Source organism: Rhinolophus sinicus, chromosome 1 (genome assembly GCF_057876585.1).
Source record: "Rhinolophus sinicus isolate RSI-liver-muscle chromosome 1, RSI-T2T, whole genome shotgun sequence".
In the NCBI taxonomy this organism is placed as follows: domain Eukaryota; kingdom Metazoa; phylum Chordata; class Mammalia; order Chiroptera; family Rhinolophidae; genus Rhinolophus; species Rhinolophus sinicus.
This window is the reverse complement of record NC_142501.1, coordinates 145,337,494-145,364,173: the sequence shown is the minus strand read 5'-3', so window position 1 is coordinate 145,364,173 and position 26,680 is coordinate 145,337,494. Positions and strand designations below refer to the sequence as shown.

At 32.8% G+C, this 26,680-nt stretch overlaps 1 protein-coding gene across 14 annotated transcripts in view; it reads right to left on the bottom strand.

Annotated features, from left to right (window-relative positions):
• EXOC1 (exocyst complex component 1) overlaps positions 1 to 26,680 on the bottom strand; it is a 50,227-nt gene that overhangs the window by 11,849 nt on the left and 11,698 nt on the right. For 2 of the 14 annotated variants that reach the window (XM_019740150.3, XM_019740151.3), the window contains exons 5-15: positions 24,954 to 24,974; positions 23,311 to 23,498; positions 21,011 to 21,238; positions 20,677 to 20,809; positions 19,936 to 20,045; positions 19,104 to 19,157; positions 12,658 to 12,807; positions 6,932 to 7,037; positions 2,764 to 2,808; positions 1,338 to 1,501; positions 660 to 767 (exon numbers count right to left, since the gene is read on the bottom strand). In XM_019740150.3, the coding sequence (XP_019595709.1) occupies positions 660 to 767; positions 1,338 to 1,501; positions 2,764 to 2,808; positions 6,932 to 7,037; positions 12,658 to 12,807; positions 19,104 to 19,157; positions 19,936 to 20,045; positions 20,677 to 20,809; positions 21,011 to 21,238; positions 23,311 to 23,498; positions 24,954 to 24,974 (1,307 nt within the window). Of the gene's footprint in view, positions 1 to 659; positions 768 to 1,337; positions 1,502 to 2,763; positions 2,809 to 5,994; positions 6,019 to 6,931; positions 7,038 to 12,657; positions 12,808 to 19,103; positions 19,158 to 19,935; positions 20,046 to 20,676; positions 20,810 to 21,010; positions 21,239 to 23,310; positions 23,499 to 24,953; positions 24,975 to 26,680 lie in introns of all 14 variants that reach the window. The other 12 variants (XM_074324520.2, XM_019740154.3, XM_019740160.3 and 9 more) reach the window with 10 other exon arrangements.

Below are 26,680 nucleotides of genomic sequence, written 5' to 3'. Positions count from 1 at the left end.
TTCTCTTTTTAAAGATGACCTTAAATTTTAAAATCACTTTTTTGAGTTGGTCTTTTTAAGTCCTTCAAAATATTGCTGCAAATCTCTCATTTTATTTTCTTATATTTTCACCACACGAGAGGAATGCTGAATAAGCATTTCTAAATCCACTGAACAGATTAAGAAACTGGGAATTAAATAATTGGTCTAAGGTCTCAGCTAGTTCTTAACAAAACCATGGAAAGATTTGAGTCCTCATCCTTCCTTCCTTCTCTTTTTTATTCCCTTTTCTTTTTGCTGGACCATAGCATATACAGTCAAACATCAAAGATCTTTTTTTGGAAAATTATATTTTTTCTTGATGACTACTAAAATAATGCTAAAATTGCTTTCTAAATCATATATTTTTTTTTTTTTTGCAAAGTAAATTCAGACATGTCCCCCCCTCAGTAATTTAGAGAATGTTTAGGCCTGAGACAGTCTGGAATATTAAATTAGATGCCCAAATTCTAACTATCACTGTTTTTATTACCTTGTGGTATGACAAAATTACTTTAAAAGTCCTTACATTATGAATTCTTTCATTTTCTGTTCTGATATTGAAATTGTGACAACATATTAATCAGGCTAATGATGCCACAGATCATAAATATTAACCAATAAATAAATGTGAGGCGTACCATAGTTCCAGGCATACTTTGATGTTGCTGTAGTTTGAAAAATTTACTTATGAAGTCCTGTTCTGCTAGACACAGTGGCTCCAGTTCACTTAGTACCTGTTCAAAGATCTGAAGAAAACTGAAATGAAAGAACTGCACCAAATACTTAAAACAACATTTCACATTTAATTCACTTTTATGCAGGGACCATGGATGCTGTATCCATAATCACAATAGAATCCCCAAAACAAACTCTTCCAAGATTGACAGGACGAAGCAGTATTATCAAGGCATACCAGGGCCAGAACACACCTAAAATAAAACTCACAACATTTATTCACTTGAAATCTGGAAAGAGGAACACAGAGACAAACTTTTTAAGCTTATTTAATGCATTGCAGAGAACAGTTTAGCTTCATAAAAGCTGTTATTTCCTCTTTACTTTGTAGCTACTTAAAGAACTCAGATTTGAGATACAAGTATTTTATGATTTCTACAAATTTTAATAAAGCTATAATGCCATTTAATTGATAAGTCACACTTTACTTGCCATTTAAGTATTTTTTTTAGGTTCAGAATTGGAAAAGTAACACATGGTTAATTGAGAGAGAATGAATCTTTGAACACACTTAAAACAATAACGAACTGCTGTTAGAAAATTAATATTAATGTTTAAGAAGTACCTGTTGTTTTATTTACCTTATCAAATTTGGTTCTGTCGGCCACATCGAGATCAGAGGCAGACATGTTTCCCATATCCAGCAAGGAAGATGACTGAGATCTGCGATTTCCTGAACTCTGAACACTGAGTTTATTTAGACTAGAAGTAGATCCAGTTAATTTCCCAGAACTTCCATGAAGACCTAAGAAATAATAGAACTTTGAAAGTCGTGACCTTTGGGAATAAACGATCCACAGCATAACTCAGGACTACCTTCCACTGTCTCGGTCTTCCAGGGCTCCTAACAGTTAGGGCATAATTCTACCACCTGGGACAGGCTGTAGAGTGTCCTTTTCTTTCGTTAACATTGGTGTCCTATTCCTGAGCATATTGTAAAGAGTTGTGAAACTACACAAATCTATAGAGAAGGACTGAAAGGGATCTTAAAGATCACATAATCTATGCCCTGTCCAGTCCCGTCATAAAGAAAGTTGCCTGATGATATCTCTACACTAAAATAGATGAGGATTTCTTTCCCATTCGAAAGACATGAATATGGATGGTCTCTGACCCTTTAGTACTAGTTAGTATAATTTTGTTATATTTCTGAAGAAAACTGTCATATCTCAATATTACTAGTCTCCACATATTAGGCTGAACCATATGAAAGTGCCAATTCTCGATCATTCTTGTCCTACGAAAAGGTCAATTACATAAAACTCAACGTAATATATTCCTGAACCCAGAGATTCTTCTTTTCTACTGATTATACTGATTAAAGGGAACTGATTAACTACAGTTCTTTAAAAACTAAACAAAATGAAAAGAAAAAATACCTGAAAACTTGTTATATTTAAAATACAACCAAAATGTAATATACCATTAACTATATTAATATAGGACATCTGTGTTTATGTATGAATATACATATCCATCATAGCCATAAAGAAAATTAGAACAATATGGCTGGACAATATCCTACATATATTAAAGAATGAAAGGATTCCATTTTTATAAGATAATGTGATATTTTTATTCAGAATTAAATATAAATAAAATTTTTTTATTCTTCTTGACTCTCAGTTAACCTGTATTATTTGCTGAAGGCCAAAATGGACAAATGAAGGTATAATAGAACATTAGAGACAAACTTTGGTTTTGTTATGTAAAATCTGACCAATCTGTAAAAGTATTTTTATAGTTTCTAACCATAGCCTGAAAACAGAAGTATAATGGTTAAGCCTTTTCATAAATTTCTGATTATCCACCATATATTTTTAACTACGTTACATATTTCTTTGCTGTATCCACACCACTACCATCATGTTGGTTTTATTTCACCAATACCTGACAACTCTGAATAATCAATATTTTTGGTATAACTTTTTAAAGACAAATAACTAATTTCTAGACATTAAACAAACATGCATTGAGATTACCTACTAATACACTAAGTATACTCACTCTCTGTTTCCTGTTTGACAGCACTTTCTTTTCGAGGAAGTGTAGCTGTGATGGATTAGGTTGCAAGCATCAAAGACAAAGACAAGTTAATAAACTGCAATTTGCACAAACCATGCACAAGAGGAAGTTAAAGCTCTAGTTTAAAAGACACATGCAAAGAACCATGAGCATCAAGTAACAAGAGGTGCAACATATGTTTAGTTGGTCAGCTACTGTTTGAAAACTTATGAGAAAAAACTTCACTAGTCTTTTAATGTATTATTTTTACTCAAATATTCCGATTAAAAATATCTCTATGTGTAAAATCACCCCAACCTTTAAATTATTGTTTTAAGTTTATGAAGCTGATATATTTAAATTCAAAAGACTATATTTACAAGTTTTAGTTTCTGAAGAAAATATGGTTCAAGTAAATAATATAGTGGAAACTTACTGAATGCAGTTATAGATTTAGACAATAAATGCATCAACAATTCCACATTCCCTGAAAGCTCCTGGTAGCAATCTCTACTGCACTAAATAATTTTATACTACATCTGATAAAAAATTGTATGAGTGGGGTTTTAAAACCATTTCAAAATATCAAGCTGTACTACTTAGTAACTGGCTTTGTGAACACCTGGAATAAAAGGTATATATCAAAATACTATTTATCAGGAGATAAGTGGATGGAAGGGTAAAGCCGAGGGAACAGGTTTAATGGAGGAATTAGAGCTTTTCTTTTCTTTCTTTTTTTTTTTTTTGGTGGGCCCACTCTGACATGAGTGTCTTTATTGCTTGTACCATACAAATACGAGGAACGGGGAGGGAATCTGGGCTTTTTAAGGATCATTTGACATTTCTTTTATTCTAAAACTTCTCTCTGTATAGTACTTATAAGATCAATTACAGATATCACCTTGAGAAACATTCTAAACTCAAATTAGAATTTGATGTGAAAAGCAAAGAAAGATATTATAGAATGAAAGAGAAAACTGAAGAACATAATCTAGAAATATTTTAAAAACAGGTAACAATGTTTCAACTGTCAATGCCAAACTTCAAGGCAAAAGCCCAAGTATAAGCTACTAATTTGTCATATGAGAGATACGTGTATCTTTCTAGCCTTGGCTACCTGAAACTCAAGGGATTGTGAAAAATAAGGCTGGACATTAGAGAGGTGGGCAAGGATCATGCTGGAACTACGTCCTAGCTGGTCAATCTGAACAGTCCTTTCTGGTGGCCTTAAGATGTCACTAAACTAAGTCACCAGTCCCAGAGCAAGGCCTAATTCTTCATATACTTTTTTTTTTGGTAGCCAATAAAGAATACAGAATTACTACTAGTGCCAATTAACTACAATTTGGGACTCATAATAAAAAGTCTACATTATTTATCAGCAACATGCAACAATATCCAGGTAAACTTTTAAATATCTTTAAATAATCCTTACTAGACTATAAACTTCATGAGGGTAGGGTCTTTGCTCATTGCTGCATTCTCAGAACCTAGTGGTGCTTATTATCTAATAGATAATTAATAAATATACTGGATGAATTTCCAGCCAGCTGTGAATTCGGTCTTCTATTCAAGACTCCCTTTGGAATCAAAATTTCAATGCTTAGTAGAGAAACATAGAATGAAAAATGATTTTGACATACCATTTTTAAGATTTTGGAATGTTAAATGAGAGGCAGTAATTATGTAAATGCATATGTTAATGGACTAAAATACATGTGTGTATTATCTTACTTGTAGAAAGAAAAAACTGGTGATTTAAAAAATAATTATTAAATTTCCTTTGCCTGCCATTTTATTATATACAGTTGCAGAATACAACAGGGGAAAAACCCACCAAAATAACAATCTTGGGGAGAAAATTCCACGCCTCTGAGGATGTCAAAGTAAACCTATTAATCAAAAAAGATCTTATCACAGAGAAAAGATACTTTACTGGCATTTTAACATTATTTTGAATTATTTGAACTAAGTAGATGTTAAAAACTTGAGTCCAGAGTGGTTCAAAGAGAGAGTATTCTCCTTAATCTCTATGACTATGCTGACTATACAATTTACTTTTATAAAATATATCCAATCTGACTTTCTATTCTTATAGCATCTATGATCCAGCATTTTCAGAGCAAATAAAAAACACAACACATTTAAATATTATTTATAATTACTAATTTTGATTCATTAAAAAGTTATCCTTCTAAAATTTCAGGCTTCTATTTTAATTATAATTATTATTAAAATTGATTTTAACATAATTTGAATCATTGAAAAGGTATCTTTTAAAAAAATTTATATTCTACCTCATTTAGAACTTGTCATTTGTGTTTAATTTTAAATTTATTTTTAAATGCTAACTAAGTTAGATCCTCAAAGATGAACCAAACCGTTTTATCCTCTGAATTCCATATATTATTGAATTTTTCTTATCTTATAGCTGATTTTATCAAAATAACTGAAATTATATAATTTTCTGGTACCATCAACTACCACAAAGTACTCTCTTAGTTCTTATTATTTAATAGAGAAGAAATATAATTTTAAGTTTTAAAACTATAAAAATGCCTTCTACACTTGTATTTGTGTTAATTTAAAAATATTTTCAACAAGATAATTTAAGAACTTTTCAAGGACTAAGAAAATTAAAAAATTAGGTTTCAGGTTAATGCAATTGCATTAAGATGCTATTACACTTGATTTAAATTATGTTTTTATTATGTCGTTTATCTCAGTGTGAATCTTAGGCTTGATAAACTATTATGATACTGGGATTAATGACCTCCCGAGGAGACCTAATTTTAGAAAGATTTCCCTTTTACCTCCAGTTTTCATACACTGTAGAAGAGTTCTCTCAAAATAAAATGGTTCACTAACAAGTGGTGACAAATATACTAAATGAAAACATTAAACATGTAACAGCTTTAATAATATGCTGTTTACTAAAAAAAACACCAAAAACCAAAAACCAAAACCAAAAACATCACATATCCACAGTGAAACATTAACAAGGATATAAACACACTGCTGTTTGAGAACAATTAACCTTTAGGATGAGTTAGCATTTCTGTTTCCAAAAGCCCATTGTCCCAAGATTCTCATCAGTATTTTTACCTAAGTGTAACAAATTTGTACACAGATTCAAACCATCTCAAAAGTCTGGACTAGTATATCAATATATTAGTGTTGTATTAAAAAAAAACAAAAACCAACCAACCAACCAGTGAATTACAAAATAATTACCCACTAAAGACAGTCTTCTTTGTCCTAAAGAAAAGAATGGAAAGATGAGCTATCAATTTCAATCGTGTTTCCTGATTACTGAAGTAGCTTAGGGCATAGGCTCCTTTCAACAAGCAAATGCTAAGCTCATGATTCTAAAGGGGGAGCTATGCAGACACAGTGAGGAGTACACATTGTAGCCACTTAAGGCCAGGTTTGACTTGATTGGCACAGAACTCCATCCAAAGGGAACTACAGAGATGGGCACATGCAACAGCAGAATGTGGCCTTGGCAAATCACCTTCCTCACTTGATACTTTCACTGGTTATCCTTTCAAATCATGGTGGGTTTTGTTTGTTTGTTTTGTCCATTTAACACATTTAGAAGCAACAAAAAAATAACACACTTCAAAAATATCTCTTTGGAAAAATAAGGTATAATCACAGGAGAAATGTGGGTATCATATTTATATCTCCATGGCAGGGGAGAAAAAAACTTTATTTTCAATTCAAAATAGCCAGTGAGAAGTAAGAAGCCAGGAATCACTTTCATTTCCCTGTGAAGAGCAATGACTTAAGAAAGAGATCAGTGATTTGCCCACAACTGTTAAAAAAGGTCTTGTAGGAAGTCAGAAACTGAACTCTCAACATGTCTCTCTTAGTCTAATACTTTCTCTACTAAACTGCACTTCATTTTCTGGCCAACTAATTTTCTTATGAATATATATATTTTAATTATAGCATAAATATACAATTGCTGTCAGATTCACATATTGCAGAATTTTAATTAGTAAAAAAAAATTTACATTTCTTCTATGAAATACCTATAAATCAAATCAATGCATCAGACTTACTCTTTCATTAATTCTAGTGTATCTTCTTCCTCCTTGCTTAGCTGTCATAACTAAAACCATTTTTAATAGACTAGAAAACAATGAACTGAGGTGTCTAAGCTTACCAAACTTTTTGCTTTCTTTAGTTGTGCCAGTCATCTTGATCTTCGCAACTTCAAAGAAATCTTTAATTTCTCTCTCATACAGTCGTGATAAATAATCCATGTAATTCTTAAATAAAAGTAACACGTACTTATTAATAAAACAAATATAATAATTTCCATTTTTCAATACCCCCCATGTCCTTCATGCTTGTTTTAAATTTTATGGTCTAAAATTTTGACTATTTCATCGGATACAAAAACTAGGCTATTTTCTGTCTTTAAAAAAAATTGAACAGGCATCATAATTTACATAATTATGAAATTTACAAAAATATGAAATGGAACATAATCATACTTATATTTTCATTTTTCTATATTAACTTTCACATATTTTAAATATAGTTGTAATTATACTGTATAGATATTTGAGGCAGAAAATTGGCGTTTCTCCAGCTTCACACCTTAATGACTGCAAAGTATTACACTTTGATCTTGATGTACCACAGTTTAGTAAACCACTTGCCTAACATAGGTCACTTAAGTGGTTTCAGTGTTTTGCTATGATAGACAATGTTACAATAAGCTTTTCATCTCTAATGAATTGTTTCCTTGGAATAATTTCCTAAGGATGGAATTACATGCCAAAGAGTATGGGAACCTTTGTAACTTCCTCCATATGGCCATAGTGCTTTAAAAATGACTATATCAACAGACGGTGTCAATGGCAATGAAAGAGTACATTCAGTCTCACTGTACCGGGTCAGCTTGGGGTATTACCTCAAAATAGGTTATTTCCAATAAGAATTTAATTAGCGCATCTTACAGTTTTCATAATTAAGTTACTTTTTATAAACAAATTTATTTTAGCTCAAATGAAAACATCTATTTAGCACACACACTCATTCCTTCATATCTGCTTATCATCACATAAATATATTTCATACTCTCAGGAAGGATTCTTCAACAGTGGGAGACCACATAGTATTTTTCCAAGTACTAAATTAAATGCCATATGCAGTTTTACTAAATATAAATAAATCCACAACAGAAAAACTGTACCTAGCTCTTCTTTTAAATTTATCATGGAATTAAGTTCCTTTATTATTTCAGATTAATACATCCAGTTTTAGAACAAGTTTACCTTGTTTTAAACATCAAAAGGGACATTATGTAAATATCTGTATATTGACTTATAGTTCGTCACAGATTTTCTTAGGTATTTTGTAGATATATCTTTATAAAACAGTAATTGGAAGAAACATAATGTAGATTCTCCTTTTCTTCAATTTGTAGGCCATATACATTCCCCACACTGTATCTATAAGAAAAGTTACTCAAATGGGCAATTCTTTCCCACAATCTTTGCATAACTATGAAAGCAGATATAAATTAAAATATACCCTAAAATTAATTCCTACTTCATTGGGCTGTCTCACTTTTTAAATGTCTCACTTTTCAAATTCTCATAGAATATTGATCACTGCAAATCAGTAAATGACTGATAAGTAGAAAACTAGCTTTGCATAATTTGTAAAATCTTCATCAGTGGTTTCTACTCAAATCACTCAATATAAGAGACTACATTCCAATATCCACATTGTTTAAGTGCACATTGCCACCCAAGCAATTTAAACAGTTTCAAAACAGCTATTTTAATACCTAGAAAATAGTGACTTGAGCAGACTATTGAAAATCATCTTTTTCAATGGGATTCAAATGACTGACTACCTTTTTCCCAGGTACTCAATAGAACTTACTGGTGGGAAAGGCCATAGACAGGTGTGATTATCAGTTCATTCCTTTAACCAAATTCTGAAAGAGATCTCTCACTGTGAGTCGTATCCCTCTTAGCACCTTGCATATAGCACCTAACATAAAATTTAACTATCGCATGTTTAAATATTATCTGAGGCAGTCTTTTCAACTTTATTTTGTGCTGACCGTGAGTTTTATGGAGACCTCCATGTTTTACTTCTTCTTTAACCAAAACAGCAAATTCCACAAATGTAAACCTTTGGTCAAGGGAAGATGTCAATCTTTAAGACTGACTCTCAAACTCAGGAGGGTATAGGAGGAAAGCTCATTTCCTACCCGAGCCTAGATGGACCACTTCTGTTATTAATTGCCCTACATGGATGACCCAGAGCCACAGATAGGGGTCGTAATCCTGGGGAGGAGGGAATCTGGGCAGTTGAGCTTCTTACATGACCAAGGCATCCATGTTTTCCATAGGCTCTATTTACATATAACAAATAACAGGGCTTTGCTTAGAATCAGTCAAAGTAAGCTGCAGCAGGGCCTAGTGATTCTTATTCTTAAAGAATCTGAAACAGGCTTTTCCTGTTCACCAACAAGTGTGGGCTGTGTACACCCGACCAAGTACAAACAGTATCTGGATTTAATTAGTATTATTATTTACTGTTTTTTGTTTTACTAAACAAATACTGGTTTTTGTGTTTCCTTCTTTCTTTTCTTCTTTTATTCCTTTCTTCCTTCTTAATATACCTCCCATTTTTGGCAACACTTCAGCAACCAAATGAGATTATGAGGTAAAATACATAGTCTGTCAAAAGTTCAAACCACGGGATCAAGTAACATTCTTGGGAAATAAGTCAACTTCATTTTAAAAAGCTCATTAATATTGTCAATCCAAAATACACTGTGATCAGAGAAAGATTCTACAAATCATCACTAGGTTGGCTATAGTCTTGTTTCTTCACTTTAAATTACATTCATAAATACTGCATTATATATAAAGATAAGGCAATAATACTCACTGAGAACACAATTAGGCAAAAAGCTTATTGATTACTTATTTGAATATTCACTAGGGGACAAAGCACTTGTTGGCACAAAACTCTTAAGGAGCTATAATAATGTTTAATTATTCAAAATACTAATCCTCCTAACTTCAAACAAAGAATTCCAGTAATGTAAATATTTTTCCTTAAGATAGGGCCAAATCACAATTCTGTTGAATGAAAATAAAACAAAATATAACACAACAGTAGAGTTGCATAACACTTAAAAGACTAATCCTGAAGAACAAAAATAATTTTACCTAAAATGGCTAGTCAGATAAGACGTGTATAAACCCCTCAGGATACTTACATCCTTTTTGAAAAGCATTTTTGTTATAATTTAAATATTTTTTATTTAAATCATTAATAATTAATTATAAATTAATTAAACAATAATAAAATGATATTTAAATATTATTTTACCAAGGTTTATGTCCCCTTTCTTATGATCTCAGTTTAGAAGTAGAAGGAGCCAGATTTTACTTTAAATGGGCAAAGGTACTTTGAGGAGAAGATACGCGAACACTGATATATAAAAATGTCCTACTGCTAAACATGCTGATACTAATAGATTGGTAAGAATGTACAATCTACCTTTTTATTGTCATCACACTTCTCATAAATTTCTACCTAACCCTTTGCTTTCTCATGAAGCATGAACCAAAGGATAGTAGTTGCAATAATTATTTCAGTAAGTATAAAAGTAAAATGGGATCGTGTAAAAACATTAATTCTCTGAGAAAGAATAATTTTCACTTATAAAATACTGTGAAAAGAGAGTACCGTGTTCTGAATAAAAGTAGGCAAAAACTAGGAAAACTTTTCCTAACTTAGTAAAAACTTTTACTAACAAAGCTATCTAAAAATAAGATTATTTTGCTATCTAAATTTTTTGTTGGGAAATTTTAGGTCACAAGCACATGGGTGGAGGGGAATAGCCTTTAGATTAACAATTCCCATATTCTCGCTCCACAGAGATGAAACACATCATTCTTTCCAATTCAAGAACATCTGTTAAGGTCATGTTGTTCATGTAATAAATTAGTAGTTATTCAAATAGCTTAAACATTACTTGGACTTTTTTATTTTAAACTCCAAATGCACCAAAACTTATAGATAAAAGATTCTATATGTTTTTCATGGTACTTTAGAATTTTAAGTGAACTGCTCTTATATGCAATATAGAAATATAGCTATTTATGTATTTGCGTTAGCTAGCAATTCTTTAGCTTCCTAAGTGACAAGGTCAGTTCCAATGCTAAAGGTCACAGCATAAATGTCAGAAAAGTACGGTACCCATGCCTTCCTGCTACAATGACCATTTATTAAATTTAAGTCAGATCATGTCATTCCACTGCTCAAAGCCTACCAACACGCCTTTCCATCTCCTTGACAGTAAAAGCCAATTTCTTACAAGTGTGCACAGTACCTTCCAGATCTACCCTGCTTCACCCCATCCTACCTTTCCCACCTGCCCTTCTAAGGTCCTGTCCCTTGCTCACTGTGCTCGACACACTGGCCTCCTCACTGCTCCGCCAGCGCATGGGCTTGACTTTGGGCACGAGCATTGGGCCTGGAAAGCTTCCCCCCAGTAACTCCCACTGCTCACCCCTGCATATTATTAATATCTGTACTCAAATGTCACTTTCTCATGATGCCTCCTCCGACCATCCTATTTGAAACTGTAACCTTACCCCAGTCCGGGCATTCCCTGCTTTATTTTCTCCAGGGTACTCAGCAGCACTTTTTAACATACTGTATAAGTGACTTTTTTGTCAGTCTTTCTCCACCAAAATATGCACCCTCAGAAGGCAAGTGTTTGCCTATTTCCTTTAATGCTGCATCCCTAGCACTTACAACGTTAGTTTAGTATGTAACAGGTGCTCAATTCATTTGCTGAATGAGTATGTGAATAAACGACTCTTATTTTCCCCAACTGCTGACATTCAGTCAGTGATAGGTATCATTGCTCTTCTATTATAATCTCTAAGCCTAGCAATCTAGCGTCATCCGGTCCCTTCTGCCTTGGAGTCTCTTTTGGTTTATATTCTCTATTCCTACCACCACCTTCCTGGTTCAAGATTTCATTTCATTTGTATTACATTAGGTTCTTAATTAATTTCCCCATGTAGTCTTTTGTCATGGTGTCATGGCTCATCTTTTTCAACATAATTTCCTTCTGCTTCAGAATATGAAATCTCTGCTCGTCAGGCTTGCCTCTTCATTGTCCCGGGAAAAGGGTGTCTTTTCTCACCTTCGTCTGTACATCCTGCCCCTCCTCTGATTTCAGGCTTTCTAATCCCACTCATTACTTAAAACTCAATTCTAGTCCCATACTTTTTCTAAAGCTTTCCCCCACCACTTCAGGACATGATTTCCCTTCTCTAAACTGCCATAGATTTAAACTCATTTTCTGTTTTGCACTTAACTTTTTGTGGATTGTTTTAAGTATAATTGTTTTTCCCAGTCAGATGTGAAGCTCTTTAGATTAGAGGACTGTTTGTTAGACCATACGTGCCTGAAACAGTGAAATGCTTGCTTAATAAAGAGGCACTCTGCACTTAACAGAACAGATTACAAATTCTTAGAGGGCAAATGCCACACTCACACAGCTTCATACTCACTCCACTGCTTCTATGCACATAAAGAAACTCAGGAAATAATTATAGCATTTAACTAAAATGAATGATGCTTCAGGCTACATACAGTATGGTCTAACACTGACTATATTATACTGAAATTCAAAATGTAGCTCTTCTTTACCTGAGTAAATAAAATAAATGTTCTCCCTGGTCAATGAGCACTCAGAAATTCAATTATTTTCTGCTTTGCTAAGAATGCACTATAGTATTTCAAATGTGACTTGGGGAACTGTATACATGGCCTCTTGATTCTAAAAGATTATGCTCTATACTCAGTGATGTCAAATTGACGTCAAATCCATACCTTTGTTAGTCCCTCATATTTTCCATAATCTGTATTCTTTAACCACTCCATCAGCTTGGCATATCGGAGCAAGTCTCTATGAAATGGATGATGATTAGGTAAAGTCAGTTCAACAGAGTGTTGAGCAAGAGTGGAACTCTGATCATGACCCTAGAGTAAGTAAATAAGTAAATAAATATCACTGACAGTAAAATAAACATTGTTGTAACTGAAAATTCTAAACAATGACCAAATGTGGCCAAGTGTAACCAACAGAACATAGAAAATTAAAAACCAAGTACTTACTTGTCTTCTTTTATCATCCTGTGTATACCAACCATCCTGAACACCACCACCATAATCATAAACACTTAAGAATGGCACTCTGATAAATCAACTACTCATTTCATCTTCTAAAGGAGTTGAGAATGAATGTTTTAATCAAACTTATCTCTCCCATACCATATCATTTTACAATTTACTAAGCAAATAAACGATACAAACTGTATTAAGAAACACACCAAATAGGGAAATTACTCAAAACAAATTGTCGACAGCTATGGTATTTCCATTAGAGTCTACAATATTTAAAACAACAGATAAAAACATATAGGATATAGCATTTTAGAATTAGGAAGGACTATTGATGACTATACCCTGGGCTTTCCCTGATGATAATATAATTTTAATTTTTCTATTAATTTGTTAAATAACTATATGATTTTATTTTTAAACCTTCGTAAGACTTTTAATAAGTTATCAAACAGTCTTAAACAGAGGATATATCCTGACTTTTGTTTTAGAAAATATACACCTGGTAGAGTAGTCCAGTAACCATACTTTCTAGAAGAACAAACTGAAACTCAGAGTAAAGTGATTTGCTTAGGTCACACAGGTGGGAAGAATTGGAATCTTAGTCATGTGAATCTCACTTCTGTTTTCTTTTGAAAACGTCAAACAAAATCATTTTAACCAGACTCAAAAAATTCTAACTGCCTACTAGTCACTGGTATCTAAAAAAATAAAACAATAAAAATATTCCTAGACCTCTTCTGAAACAATCTAGCTCTCCTTCTCTGCTACTTCTCTGCTACATTTATCATGGAACTCAAAGCCAGTGTCTAAGAGATGGGGAGCTGGAAGATAACAGGAGTAGATTCCCCTTGAAAACATAAGTCCCTAAGAATAAAGAAAGGGCAAAAAAGGACGGATTTATTTGAAGTCATTCTGATTCAATCTGATTTAGATAGTCAGAAGTTATTTGTCAGCATTTTGTGAAAATTGTATTAAAATGACAGACCATTGGAATTTTGGGGTTGTTAACTCATTTCCCAGCAAACTTACCTAAAGTTAATTAATGTGTATTAAACTAGCTGATATAATGAGCTTATAAACACCTTGAATTTAAATTGTTTTAAGATATTTCTTTCTTCTAATTTATATGCTTTATTACATATACAAAATAAGAATGTAGTGGTTATGGGTTTTAAAAACCAATTTATTTTAAATAGAGCGCATCCAGAAAGAAAAATTCCTGGCCTAGGGAAATAAAGAGTTCTCTAGTAATTGAAAAGTACCTTTAGAGTAAGAAAGGTGGAAGTATAAGACACACCAAGTATTAAAACCATCATTATCTGAGTTCTTTCTTCACCAAAGTTTACAAATCAGTCGGTTCGAGACTTTTCTTCTTGTAATACTATATCCCCAATTTAAAATGGAAATAAAAAGAAAGTAAGAACCCGTTATATAGAAATTATGTATAGAAGTGTGTAGAACCAATACACTTTTTAAGATTAATCTTAATGATGTCTACTTAGGTTAATTTGGGAAATTGGACCAAAGAAAGCAGAAAAGTATCAGAAAACAAGTCTGACTGATTCACACTAACAAGAACCAGAAGGCAGAGGCAACAGAAATTTACAACTATAACATATGTTATATACAAGCTATATGATGTATATATGGTCCACTATTCCTTTCTGTAATTCTAAAATCCAAAACAACTCAGTTTAAGCTTAATGCTAAAACTATTTTGATGGCAAAAGCTGACCTGAATTAACATGAGGCTATTTATAGTGTTAAGTGACTATTCACGTTTTTTTTTTTTTTCTGTAGAAACAATTATGTGCTTGATTACAGGGCATGCTCCAGACCCTCCTTGAGTGGTTACATAATACATAATAGTATATGTACTCTATTACTTTTCAAAAATCTGAAAAATTCTAAAAGTACAGGTGATCCCAAACTTAGGGATAAGGGAACAAGACCTGTGTGGACATTCTTTTCTGGATGGCTGATTGAATATAAAATCATCACCATTTCCTACAAAATCATCCAACACTAAGACCTAGAGTTGAAAAATGGAGCTATTCTGTATATGTGAAATCTTGGGCACCTCCATCTTTTCCATGAAGTAAAGACTAACAGTGAATATGAACAAAATTAAAAATATCAAATACAACACACCAGTATTACCACTGGCCTATATCTCTAATTATAGTTGGCAAAGGTCAATACAAATATTACGTTACAGAAATGTTTTTTCATGACATCAGAAGGATCACTGGGATTCCATTAAATCACAGGTATTAGATACTAAGCATTGATAGATATCATATTAGGGTGGTGCAAAAGTAATTGCGGTTTTTGCAATTATTTTTAACCGTTTAAACCGCAACTACTTTTGCACCAACCTAACAGTTTTAGTTCTACCAATGTCTCCATATTGTGTATCTTAATTAGTTACACTGAGTAAAGAGGAAGAATATTTGACAGACTTGTTATAGCTTCTAAATGTTTCTAAATATTCTGCCTTTATTAATAACAATATTAGATATCTTTTCATTACCCAAAATAATCTTCCTCAGTAATTTTTCTCAATGATTCAAGACTCAAAATAATTGTTTATGTTCTTCTACAACTATTTATTGAGGCCATTAGATGTTATGTTATTTAATTTAATGTCAGGAAAGATCTTCAATTAAAAACCTCTTCTGAAAATGGAAAGATTAATTATTAACATTTATAGATGATTTTAAAGTTTCTAAAGCTCTTTCACATAAATTACTATTCAAATCTTTCTTCTGCAAAGTCTTTTAAGATCACCATCACCTGAAAAATTCACTTCTAATATGAAGAACATCCTTACCTTCAAACCATTACTATTAAGACACATTAAATGTTATTAACGTTAACAAAAAGATTTAATTTTAGAAAAAGTGGTTCCACAATACTACAGAATATAGAAAAATTAAATACTTAAATTGTTTAATTAATCAATAATATAATTATCACATCTAGAATCCTAATGTGTAAAGAATTGTATTCTTTACATATTTTTAAAATTAAGACACTGTTTATAGTTTCTTAGTATAAATAATAATAAAATAGCAACTAAAATTTGCTGCCCACTACCATGCTAGGTATTATATATATATAAATTATAATCTTCACAATAACCTTGCAGAATTCTTTTTTCCTCATTTAAAAAAACAGCAAAATTTTATTAACATAATTTAAAAATAATAGATTTTGTCCAAATTAATCTAAGACAAATACATTTCCCCAAAACTTAGTGAATCATAGATTTTTATTAGTGTACATATTATAATGTATAACAAAATTAGCTAATGAATACCTTACTATAACCAAGCACTGTTGTAGGTGCTGAACATTTATTGTATTAATCCTCATAACTACCCTATGAGGTAGATATTTTTATTACCCCCATTATTTAGAAAAGGCAACTAAGGTGGCATAAAGAGGTAATTAACTTGTTCAAGGTCACCCAGCTAGGAGGTAGCAGAGTCAGGATTTCAAATCCAGGAAGTTTGGCGTCAGTGTCCACACTCTTAAATACTTTGCTATACTGTCCAACAGAAATAATGCTTTCATGTGAAATGCTGAATAAATTTTCAACATTTAGGAACTCTTTCTATGTTATAGCATGTTTAATTTTATTTTTTTAAAGAAAAAATAAAATCTGAGCAAAGTTCCAACAAACATCACGAAAACTCATCTTAAATAATCATAATTCTTTCTAAGCATTTAACCACAGATCATCAACCTATGTTTAGGAAATTGTGAAACGTGCTTAAGGAAACAATTTTTATGACATGAACTGAATAATGGTCTATTACACAGGCTTTATTTTAATATATGATGTTTCTATGAATACATAGTGAAAGAAAATTTTCCAAATTGAAGCATGTTAGCAAAAAACCTTGCAACTTCAGTGTTTTTGGTTGTACTTTTAGTTCAGCGCATAATCAGTCTCACCATGTTGCCAAAGGCAAAAGTACAGAATCAGGAGGTCTCTGCAGAACCAAAAGGGAAAAGGGAGGGCAGAGAACAGTCATCCTTTCAAGACACATCTTTCAAAAAACAACCAAAAGAATTTTTAAAAGGACATATTTTTGATGCACATATTTCCTCAATTTTATTAGTTTTACCTAGAACACCTGATTTCATTATCAGAATCCTAATTAGTGTAACTGGCCTGATTCTCCTGAGTATCTTACTAGATACATGAATCCCCAATAAATGTAAAAATTATAGGTAAGAGTCTGTAATTTTAATGGAAGCTAAGGGTCTAGAAGACCTAAAAGAACCAAAAGAATCTGGCCAATTATTAAAAATATTACTCTCATAGTATATTACACAAGAAGTGACTAGTAAATAAAAATGCATTTCAGGCTTCACTAAAATATAGCTATGTAGAAGTATTAATATGAAAGAGATATCACAGATAGCAGGCTCTGGAACAGTGATTCCAAAATGTGAAGATGTTTTACTGGCCTACATCAGTAGTAAATAAAATGATAGGAGTGAGTTTCTCATAGAGGTAAATGTATTAATTTTAAAAGTCTGAGATTATGTGTTTCCTTTTCTTTTAGTGCCAAAATGTCATTTTCAAAATGAAAAGATAGTGAAAGTAGACGGCAGTATTTCTTTTTAAATGTTTTTGTTTTGTAAAATAAAAAATTGGTGACTTGGTCAGTCTCCAAATTTTATTTCTTTTAATTACTAATGTGTGAATTTAAAAAAGACTGGGAATTATGGTCTTAAATTACTGTTATGCTGTGATCAATTTATTTAACAGGATTCTTCTGTATGGTAGTTATAATATCTACACGTTTGCTATAAACTGCATTGCATGGACTCTATAATATCTACACAATTGCTATAAACCGCATTGCATGGACTCTATTCAAGTCTTGTGTCATCTGTGATGCCATATCTGACTACTCAGATCCTCAGTAAACACACTTTTAATTAAACCCATTAGCACTTATACATATATATACTATGCATACATAGTCATACAATTAGCAATTTAATGTATACATTGCTGTAGAGCTTTAAGTACATTAACCTCCTTACAATCATCTTGAGGGTGGGAGTCTTTTCTTATTCTTACATGTGGATGACAGCAAGTACACAATGAAAACCTGGTGACTGACAAAGAGATGTACCATAATATGGTAATCAAATATTCCCAGCTACTTAGTCCCACAACAAGCAATAGAAATACCCATGTTTCCCAACTCTTGCTAGGTGACCTGATGCACTGAATTCAACACATAGTAAAATCTCTTTTCTGTACTTGGGACATCTTCTTGTACCTTCTTTTAGGCACATCCTAGGGCATTGCAACATTCTGATTTTTAACATGCATCATTCACATGTAACAATACATATTAGCTTTTAGAACTGGGAAGCATTAATTTTAAACAAATCTATTAGTTTACAAGGCAAAGAAGCAAAATCATAAATAATTGCATGTTACAACAAACAATTAGGGTGCAGAAAGGACTACTATTTATTGACTGGTATTTTCAATACCATCTACAAATGTGAATAATATCACTGACAATGGTGTTGTTTTTAAAAATTAAAGAACTGTGTAGAAATAGATATTATTGAAATAATACTGTAAGAAAAATGTGAATTAGTATTTCCTTTGTGACTTCTAGGTTTACTTTTTTCTTGACACTTTTCAAGTCAAGTGAAATGTTAAGAGAAATCTTCCCCCATTTCCCCTACATGCTTAGTGAGTGGTCTTTCATGCTCCCATAGCACCACTGCCGTAACATGTACCCTTCCTGAGTATCATCTCCCTTCCCTAGGTTGTAAGCTACTGAAGGCTGATCAGCTGCTCACGTATCCCAGGGAAATGCCTGCTATACATCTCAATCACCTGGCAAATAACTTCTAAATAAATGAAGGAGGGAGGAAGTGAATGAAAGAATGATGAGAAGAAAGGCAAGCAGAATGAGATTAAATGCCTAAAAAATAAACTTTCGCTATGGGACATTAAAAAACTGCTACAAGTATGGTTAACAGGTAGCTTAAATCAGTAAGTTATAATTTATAAAGATTCTGCTGCTGTTAAGTTTAGCAAACTTTATAGAACAAAACAAAACAAAAAGAATCAGAAAAGCTTGCACCAAATTTGATGTACTCACAGGCACCGAAAGAAAGTAGGACCTGTTATAGAGCTGAAGGAGGGCCTGAGTAAACTAATCAGAAATAAAATATAGTAAATACAATTGTTTCAGAATACTGCAAAGTGAAAACAAAGTAAGAATCCAATGTTTCAGAGAGCATTTTTTGATGAACAAAATTACCCTTTTTTTGGCCCAATAATCCTACTAAAATAGGAGATGAAAACCGTAAGACACCTAATTTATTATACCAGATATTAAAATGCTGTCTATTCGAATCCATCTAAGGTACTCTTAGTATTAATATTACTGCCACAACCTTAATTATAACATCACTTTCCACATAAAAATGTAGACAAAAGGTTTACACTATATTGCATATAGCCATTTGCACTATATCCTCATTTGCACTACAGTCATTTTTTCTCATGTATATAAGTGCACAGAGTCAATGAAATACTTAAAACACTGGATCAATTCCTGGTTCTCACCTCAAAGTATTGAAAAATAAAACAGGCCAAACAGTAAACATGTAACAAGTTTAGGCTTATTTTTATCAATACAAATGTCTAAATGGTATATGTAATAAGTAAGCGTATTTATGTGATTTCTTGAATCAGAGATTTTTAGCTGAAAGGAGCCAGACTGTCTATCGCAGGGGGCAGCTGAGGCCCAAAATACATCTATGAGTAAATATGCACTTACTTAAAAACCTTAAAATCAAACAAATGTGTGAAGAAATATGTTGTGATCCCAATCAAATACGTTAAAATTTTCTGTGGGAATATAAGTTTAAGGTAATTGATAAACAAGCTACAGGAACATGCCAGTATTAATAATAAAATAAAATTACCTGTTGAACAAAAACATTGTTGAGGTGACTGGCCAGTCTCCGGGCAAAATGCTCTCGCAAATCACTGAAACGCTGCTTCTGTTGTATGACTGCCAGGAGCATGTCATGGCCTAAAATCAGAGTATTTCTTGACTGCTTTAATGGGTAAAAAGATTTCCCCGATGTTTAATGCATACATTTATGACAGAATCCATATTTCTGTTTTGAAGAACCTAGTTTTACTGGTTTATTTGTTTGCTTTATAAAAGAAAGGCAAGGGGAAAAACAGAACAGCACAGCGGTGCTCCCAATGTGGTCCTCCCCCAGCGTCATCTGAGGACTGTTAGAAACGTGGGTTCTAAGGCCTCGACCCGGACCTCCTGAATCTGGGCCTCAGGCCTGACAGTCTGTATTTTAATAAGCCTGTCTGGTGATTCTGAGGCAAAGTCAACTTTTAGAACCACTGGCCTAGCAAAACCTTATGCTCCCTGGTCTAACCAAAGCATCTGCTTTGTGCTAGGTTCTATGAACTATAGTGAAGAAAAATCATGGTGTTAATAACTTCAGTCACTGATGGTCAATCAGAAAGAACTGAAATGGAAAAGTTCTTAGTGTCAATGGAAATAAGTTTGGCAATAAGTGAAATTTGTTTGAATAGCTAATAATGACTTGCCCCAGGTATGGCTTGTCAAAAGCGTTATTCTAAGTTACAGGCTTAGTCTCAGACGCTTGGTCAGACTTGATCATCTCCAGTGAACATACCTGGTCGAAGAGCCACATTCATGCACTGCAGAAGGGCATCGGCGGCATTGGTACAGGCCTCAATGCCTCTGGAAGAAGCAAGATCTCCTTCCTGAAGGGCCTTTATATGACCTTTGGCCAAGTCCATGTGGTTCTGGAATATATGTAAATACACCATTTTCACATGGAATTTTGGGAAATTTACAGGTAAGTGGCTACACAACCCTATCACTAGGTCTTTGGAATTATTTTAAATCTTGCTCTCATAAAGAAATTAGAAAATATTTACAAATGGGTTTTATATATTATCATTATATTTTTTGTTTTTTTATTGTTGGTAACTTATCCCACTTACCACAAGGAACTCTATCTCAGACAAGAGTTTTACATTATTAGTGTTACTAAGATGAATTAGGTGGTTGCTTTCCGAGATCTGATCCATTTGTTCTTTTACACTTTGGAGCATTTCCTCATAACTGCTCAGTTTCAATTCAATCTGATCCACTTCCTTTAGAGCCTCATCCAGCAACTTCATCAGGATGTTCACTTGCTTTTCAGAGGCCATGATTGATTGGATGTTGGCCTACAAAGTTAAAAACAAAGTAACACTTCATATTATTTAAATGTGTAAAGAAGTATAAAGATAAAATACTGCCAAATCTCTTTGACAGCAGAGTAACAAAGACTGACATATACATCTACACATCTAGTTTATGTTCCACTTTTTATTACAGTATTTTAAGAAGGTACACTTGCCTATATATCCAGGTTAGGGACCAGGCCTCAGTTATTTTATATTTCCACGGATCACACAAGTACGGTTCTAGCCCACAATGTATCATCAATAATGATACAGTCTCATTTCTGAAAATGGGGGGGCATTCAACTATGTCACCTCTGACTTTTCTTCCAATTCTACTGGCTATAGGAATTTTCTATACTTCTTAACATTTATGTTAAACCCTAAATGAAAGCATAATTACCTACATAATACCTTAGTCAAGAGGGTAGCAGTGGTACCAGTCTTTGAGGGTTACATGGAACTGATTTATAATTGCAGTATGATTTGCACCAAGAGGATGTGGAAGAGCATATGGCCAGAAGATAGCTCCTTCTATGGTCTTCTTTTTCTCTCTCATTTGCAACCATGTTTTTCTCAGGCAAAGCAGTAACAAACTATACCATCCCCTTACCACTGTTTTCTAAATGATTCTACTGATTCTAACTTCCCTGAAATATGGAAGCTGCCAAATCCAAAATTAAACTGCAAAGCAATATAATGACTTGGAACATATATGCAATATTAGTTAGAAAAGAAAATATAAACCACTAAGCCACATTAAAAAGGTAGGCAACATAGTATGAGGAAAAATCTTGGACAATTAAAAGAATATTATCGTATCGTAATTTCACATGTGCTATTTTACAGAGTACTCATAATAACTCAACTGTTTAGTGCAGCCCAACTATAGTCAGAACCACTCAGAACCACTGACATCGCTTAGGCAGTAGTTAGGGCTTGAATTTATCCAGGGCAATTTCCACTTCAACATCTTGAAGTTTCTTCTATGCTTTACTTCCAGTAACTTTTGTAAATTTGTAAGCTTGGACTATTCATGTAATCTCTAGGCCTCAGTTCAACCTTATAGGGTCTGTATCTTTCATGTATAAAACACCAAAATTGTTTAAGTCTTAAAATATTTTTTATTATCTGAGGGTTTTTCCTAAATGCTTACCTTGTGTAAACAAAAATTCCTAAATGTTCATCTTAGATTATTTTTCACATACGGTGTTTCCCCGAAAATAAGACCTAGCTGGACCATCAGCTCTAATGTGTCTTTTAGAGCCAAAATTAATATATGACCCGGTCTTATTTTAATATAATATAATATAATATAATATAATATAATATAATATAATATAATATAATATATAATGTAATGTAATGTAATATAATACCAGGTCTTATAATATAATATGTTATGTTACATTATGTTATATAGTATAATATAAGACCTGGTCTTACATTAATTTTTGCTCCAAAAGACGCATTAGAGCTCATGGTCCGGCTAGGTCTTATTTTCTACTGCTTCTTTTGGCTCTTTACTTCCTAAAGATGTACATTTAGATACAGACTCAGAAGAACTGTGCGTAGCATACAAATTAAAGGATCTATTCCAAAATATAGTAGCAGAGGAGTCACACATCCTTTTCAACCCTGACTCTTGTTTTTACCACACTTATTCTGTTCCCTTTGGGTAAACGATTCACTTATTTTAGCCCAATTCCTCTCCTTCTAATTTGTATTTATTTTTTCCAAACCACAAATGCTATTCTTTTGCATTGAACTATTCTGAGGTGTTTCAGAGGCTGAGGATATTAACCCCTAAGTTGGTTTCTGGTTGGCTTCTTTTTACTTCCATCACTTCATTTCAAGAACCTCCCAAAAACTGGAAACTCAACCGATTGCCTTCACTGGCCTGACGAAATAAGAATGGTTCTGTCTTTTGATCAAGAACAGTGAAAGACTAAGAGCAACTGGTAACGCACTTACAAAGACAGCAGTAATCACATTACGAGGCAGTAAAATACGAACATCACAAGTCTTCTGAATCCACTGCACATCACAAATCATAGATTATCAGAAAGCCTTACCCCATCTAGCACCTGCAACTCTCTGGACAACCTTTCTGCAAAGGCCTCAGCATTAGATATTGCATATTCACAGCCTTCCATCATTATTTCAATATCCTGCTCTTCTCTCGCATTTAACTCTTGGTATTCATCTACTGCTTCTTCGTCACCTCCTGTTACACTCTGATTTTCTCCGCTTGGAACAGATTCTTAAAGAGGGTAAAAATAAAATAGTAAAAAAGTAGGAAAGACAATAACACAGTATTTATAGGTAAGGTCAATTAAGCACAGGTCACATATACTGGCTGAAAAATAGGAAAGAATGATTCAAAACATATGGGAAAAAAAACCCTTATTTTTATGAAGAATGGCATACAGTATTATAACAAATAAAAAGCATGTAGTCTAATTCACCGATTTTTAAGTGTTAAAATAAGCTTTAGTCACAATTTCCCAAACACAAACTAAAAAAACAAATACAAAAACAGAAACAAAACATAGGGAAACAAGCCTAACCTTTTTTTCATATCCAAGGTGATTGTTGCTCTAACAAAATAACGATTATGGATTCAGGACACAAGAAAACAATGTCTTCCTTTTTTTTCCAGGTAACATTTTTCATCTGTTATTTTAGTTCTTTTCGTCTTTGCAATATATATATATATACACACACACATATACATCAAATAACTTTTAATTGAAATGAAAAATGCATCTACAATTTACAATTTATTTGGGGCACTGAAAATACTGACTTAATTTTCCATTTCTTTGTTCAAAGAAATTTCACATGCATGAATAAAATTTCTAAAGATCAGCTATAGAAGTTCTCTCAATAACTCTATGGTAAAAAGAGCAACACCAACACGGTTGCTTGAAATTACAAAGATTTAAATGGTCTTCATAACAAAATACCAAGAGGTTAAATCTGAAGTGCTTTCTGGATAAACGTTTCAGTTCAATTTTTGATTTACTTAGCATGTGAGATTTTATATAAAGCTTGAAGAGAAATAAAATGAAAAAAATAATTTTCACCCCCCAAATAAAGTTACCAATTTTCATGAAATTAATAGGTCATGATTTAAATCACAAATTCTGGATGCTTTAAATATTATTTTCTCTGAAAATACATTTTGTTAATTCATCCTAGAAACAACAATGAGCTAATTCAAACTAACAAAAGATTCACTCTTAAGAATGATAATAAGGCAGACATAGATAACTCCCAGAAAAAAAAGGAGGCGACTAAAATTTTTGGTATAGGTAACTGTAGATTACAGTATATAAGTTTTTTAGAGAAGCATCAAAAGCTATTTGTCCTATGAATGAGTCCCTTTCATTCATTGTGGAAATGTTAAACTGTCATGTGTGACAGCTTATTAGCAGGGACTCCCCAAAACTTTCAGGACAGCTCTTTTCACAAGTAGATATTTAAAATTAACAAATATTTTAAATGATCATAACTGCTTCAGAAGTATTTTCTCTCCCATGAAACAGTCCTTTGGAAGTTAATAATTAATACTATCATTAATTTTACCACCATATGGATTTTGCAGTAGTAAACTTATCCGTGAACATAATTTCATAAAATATGCAACCAACAGTACATGACAATGGCAAGTAATAATGTATAGAATAGAATAAGAATAAAAGGTGTTACGCACCTTCTGTAACTTTAGGCAGTTCTGGAGAGTAAAAAGGTATGAAAAAAGCAGAGGAAAGTAAGCAAAGAATATTAGCTGGGTAGAAAAGTATACAGGTTTAAATTTTTAAAATACTACCCATATTTCATTTGAACTTCATGCTAAATCAAGGTTTAAAAGACAATGTCAATATTAATTACAAAGTGGAAAGATCTACAAGAAGCTAAATTTCGAGAGCTCATTTTTCTTATTCATTTTCTGACAGTTACTAAAAATACATTTAGCTTTCTGTTTTCTCTCAGCCTTTTAAGAAACAGTACTGACTAGTCCTTGGAGGAGAAAACTGGGAAACAGATCACTTCCTGGAGATTATTTTCAGGTCAGCTGTGACTCATGCATTTAGTTTAGTTGTTTTCACTCAAGGCCAAAACCTTTACCCGGACACACGTTCACAATGGATTAGTCATAAAACACTGTTAGAAAGGACAAAATTGAAGTTATTAAAAAAACACACAAGATAGCCGTTCAAGCTGGCATCTATGGATTTAAGTCAAAGATTTTTAAAAATCTGGTTGCAAGAGTGAAAAAGAAAAGTCCATACGAAAACTTCACTCTACTTCAACTGCCAACAAAGTCCTCTTTTAAAAACCATATTCTGCTAAGAAGCTCCAATTATTAGCACGAACATCCAACTGTTACCAAGAAAAACTACTAAAGTCACCACTGCTAACATTCACGATGAACCGTCTTATTTACTTGAATGATTATTTATCTCTTAAAAGGAGATGGTGATAATCTATTTTCTAACATCGCCTAAAGCTTAGAGACATCAATTTTTTTAAAAATGGGAATTACAGGCCATGGTTTTAAAGTCCATTAAAACAAGTTGTAGACATTAATGAAGCTACTCCCTGAACTCCACTGAACCAAAGCAACGGTTATTTGATTTATAAAAACTGATTTTCAAAATGAGATCCTGAAGGATCTTCTCAGTATTCTTAAAATTGATCTCAATTTGGATTAATATTTATAAAAATTGAAAACATCTACACTTTTGTTTTAGGCCCTGAAAAATGAAATTCTCTCTTTTTTAAGCTTGACACTTCATTCTCAAAAAGAGCAATACTCTTCTCACTGATTTTAGTAATATTTCTTAATGAGGTAAATACAGGTAAGGTACGTATTTTCCCATATTGTTGACTTAATGAAATACATTGGTTTAAACTACATCTTAGGCAATAAATAACATCTGGAGGTATGCAATATTTGAAAACAGAACACAAGCTTTTAAATTCACCTAACAGAATGTTCAACCCTAAAATGGTAAAAAAATAAAGACTACTAAAAAAAGTTAGACCACTGTTCAAAGCATGAAAAAGTACCATAAGTTTCATGAAGGTCATTCCCTTAACACACTCATTCATTAAGACACGGGGTCTAATGCTGGTGAAAGGGCCATTCCTGCAAACTCCTAACAAGGCCAGCCTCACTGCGGGAGGAACACGGGCCTGACACATGGGACTTGCCTCTGCCAGTTCCCAGCATTCAGCCTGAAACCAATAATGGGCTCACTAATTTATAACTGATGAAAAAGAATACTACATTGAAGGAGAGAAAGACTCAGGGCCACACAGAAAAGGAGTTAAGTAAAACAAAATAGAGAAAAGACAGAAGCAAGTGACTAAGTAAAGGAATAGTGTAAAGCATCTGAAACTGCCATTTTTATAGGTCAGAATGGTTGAATATTG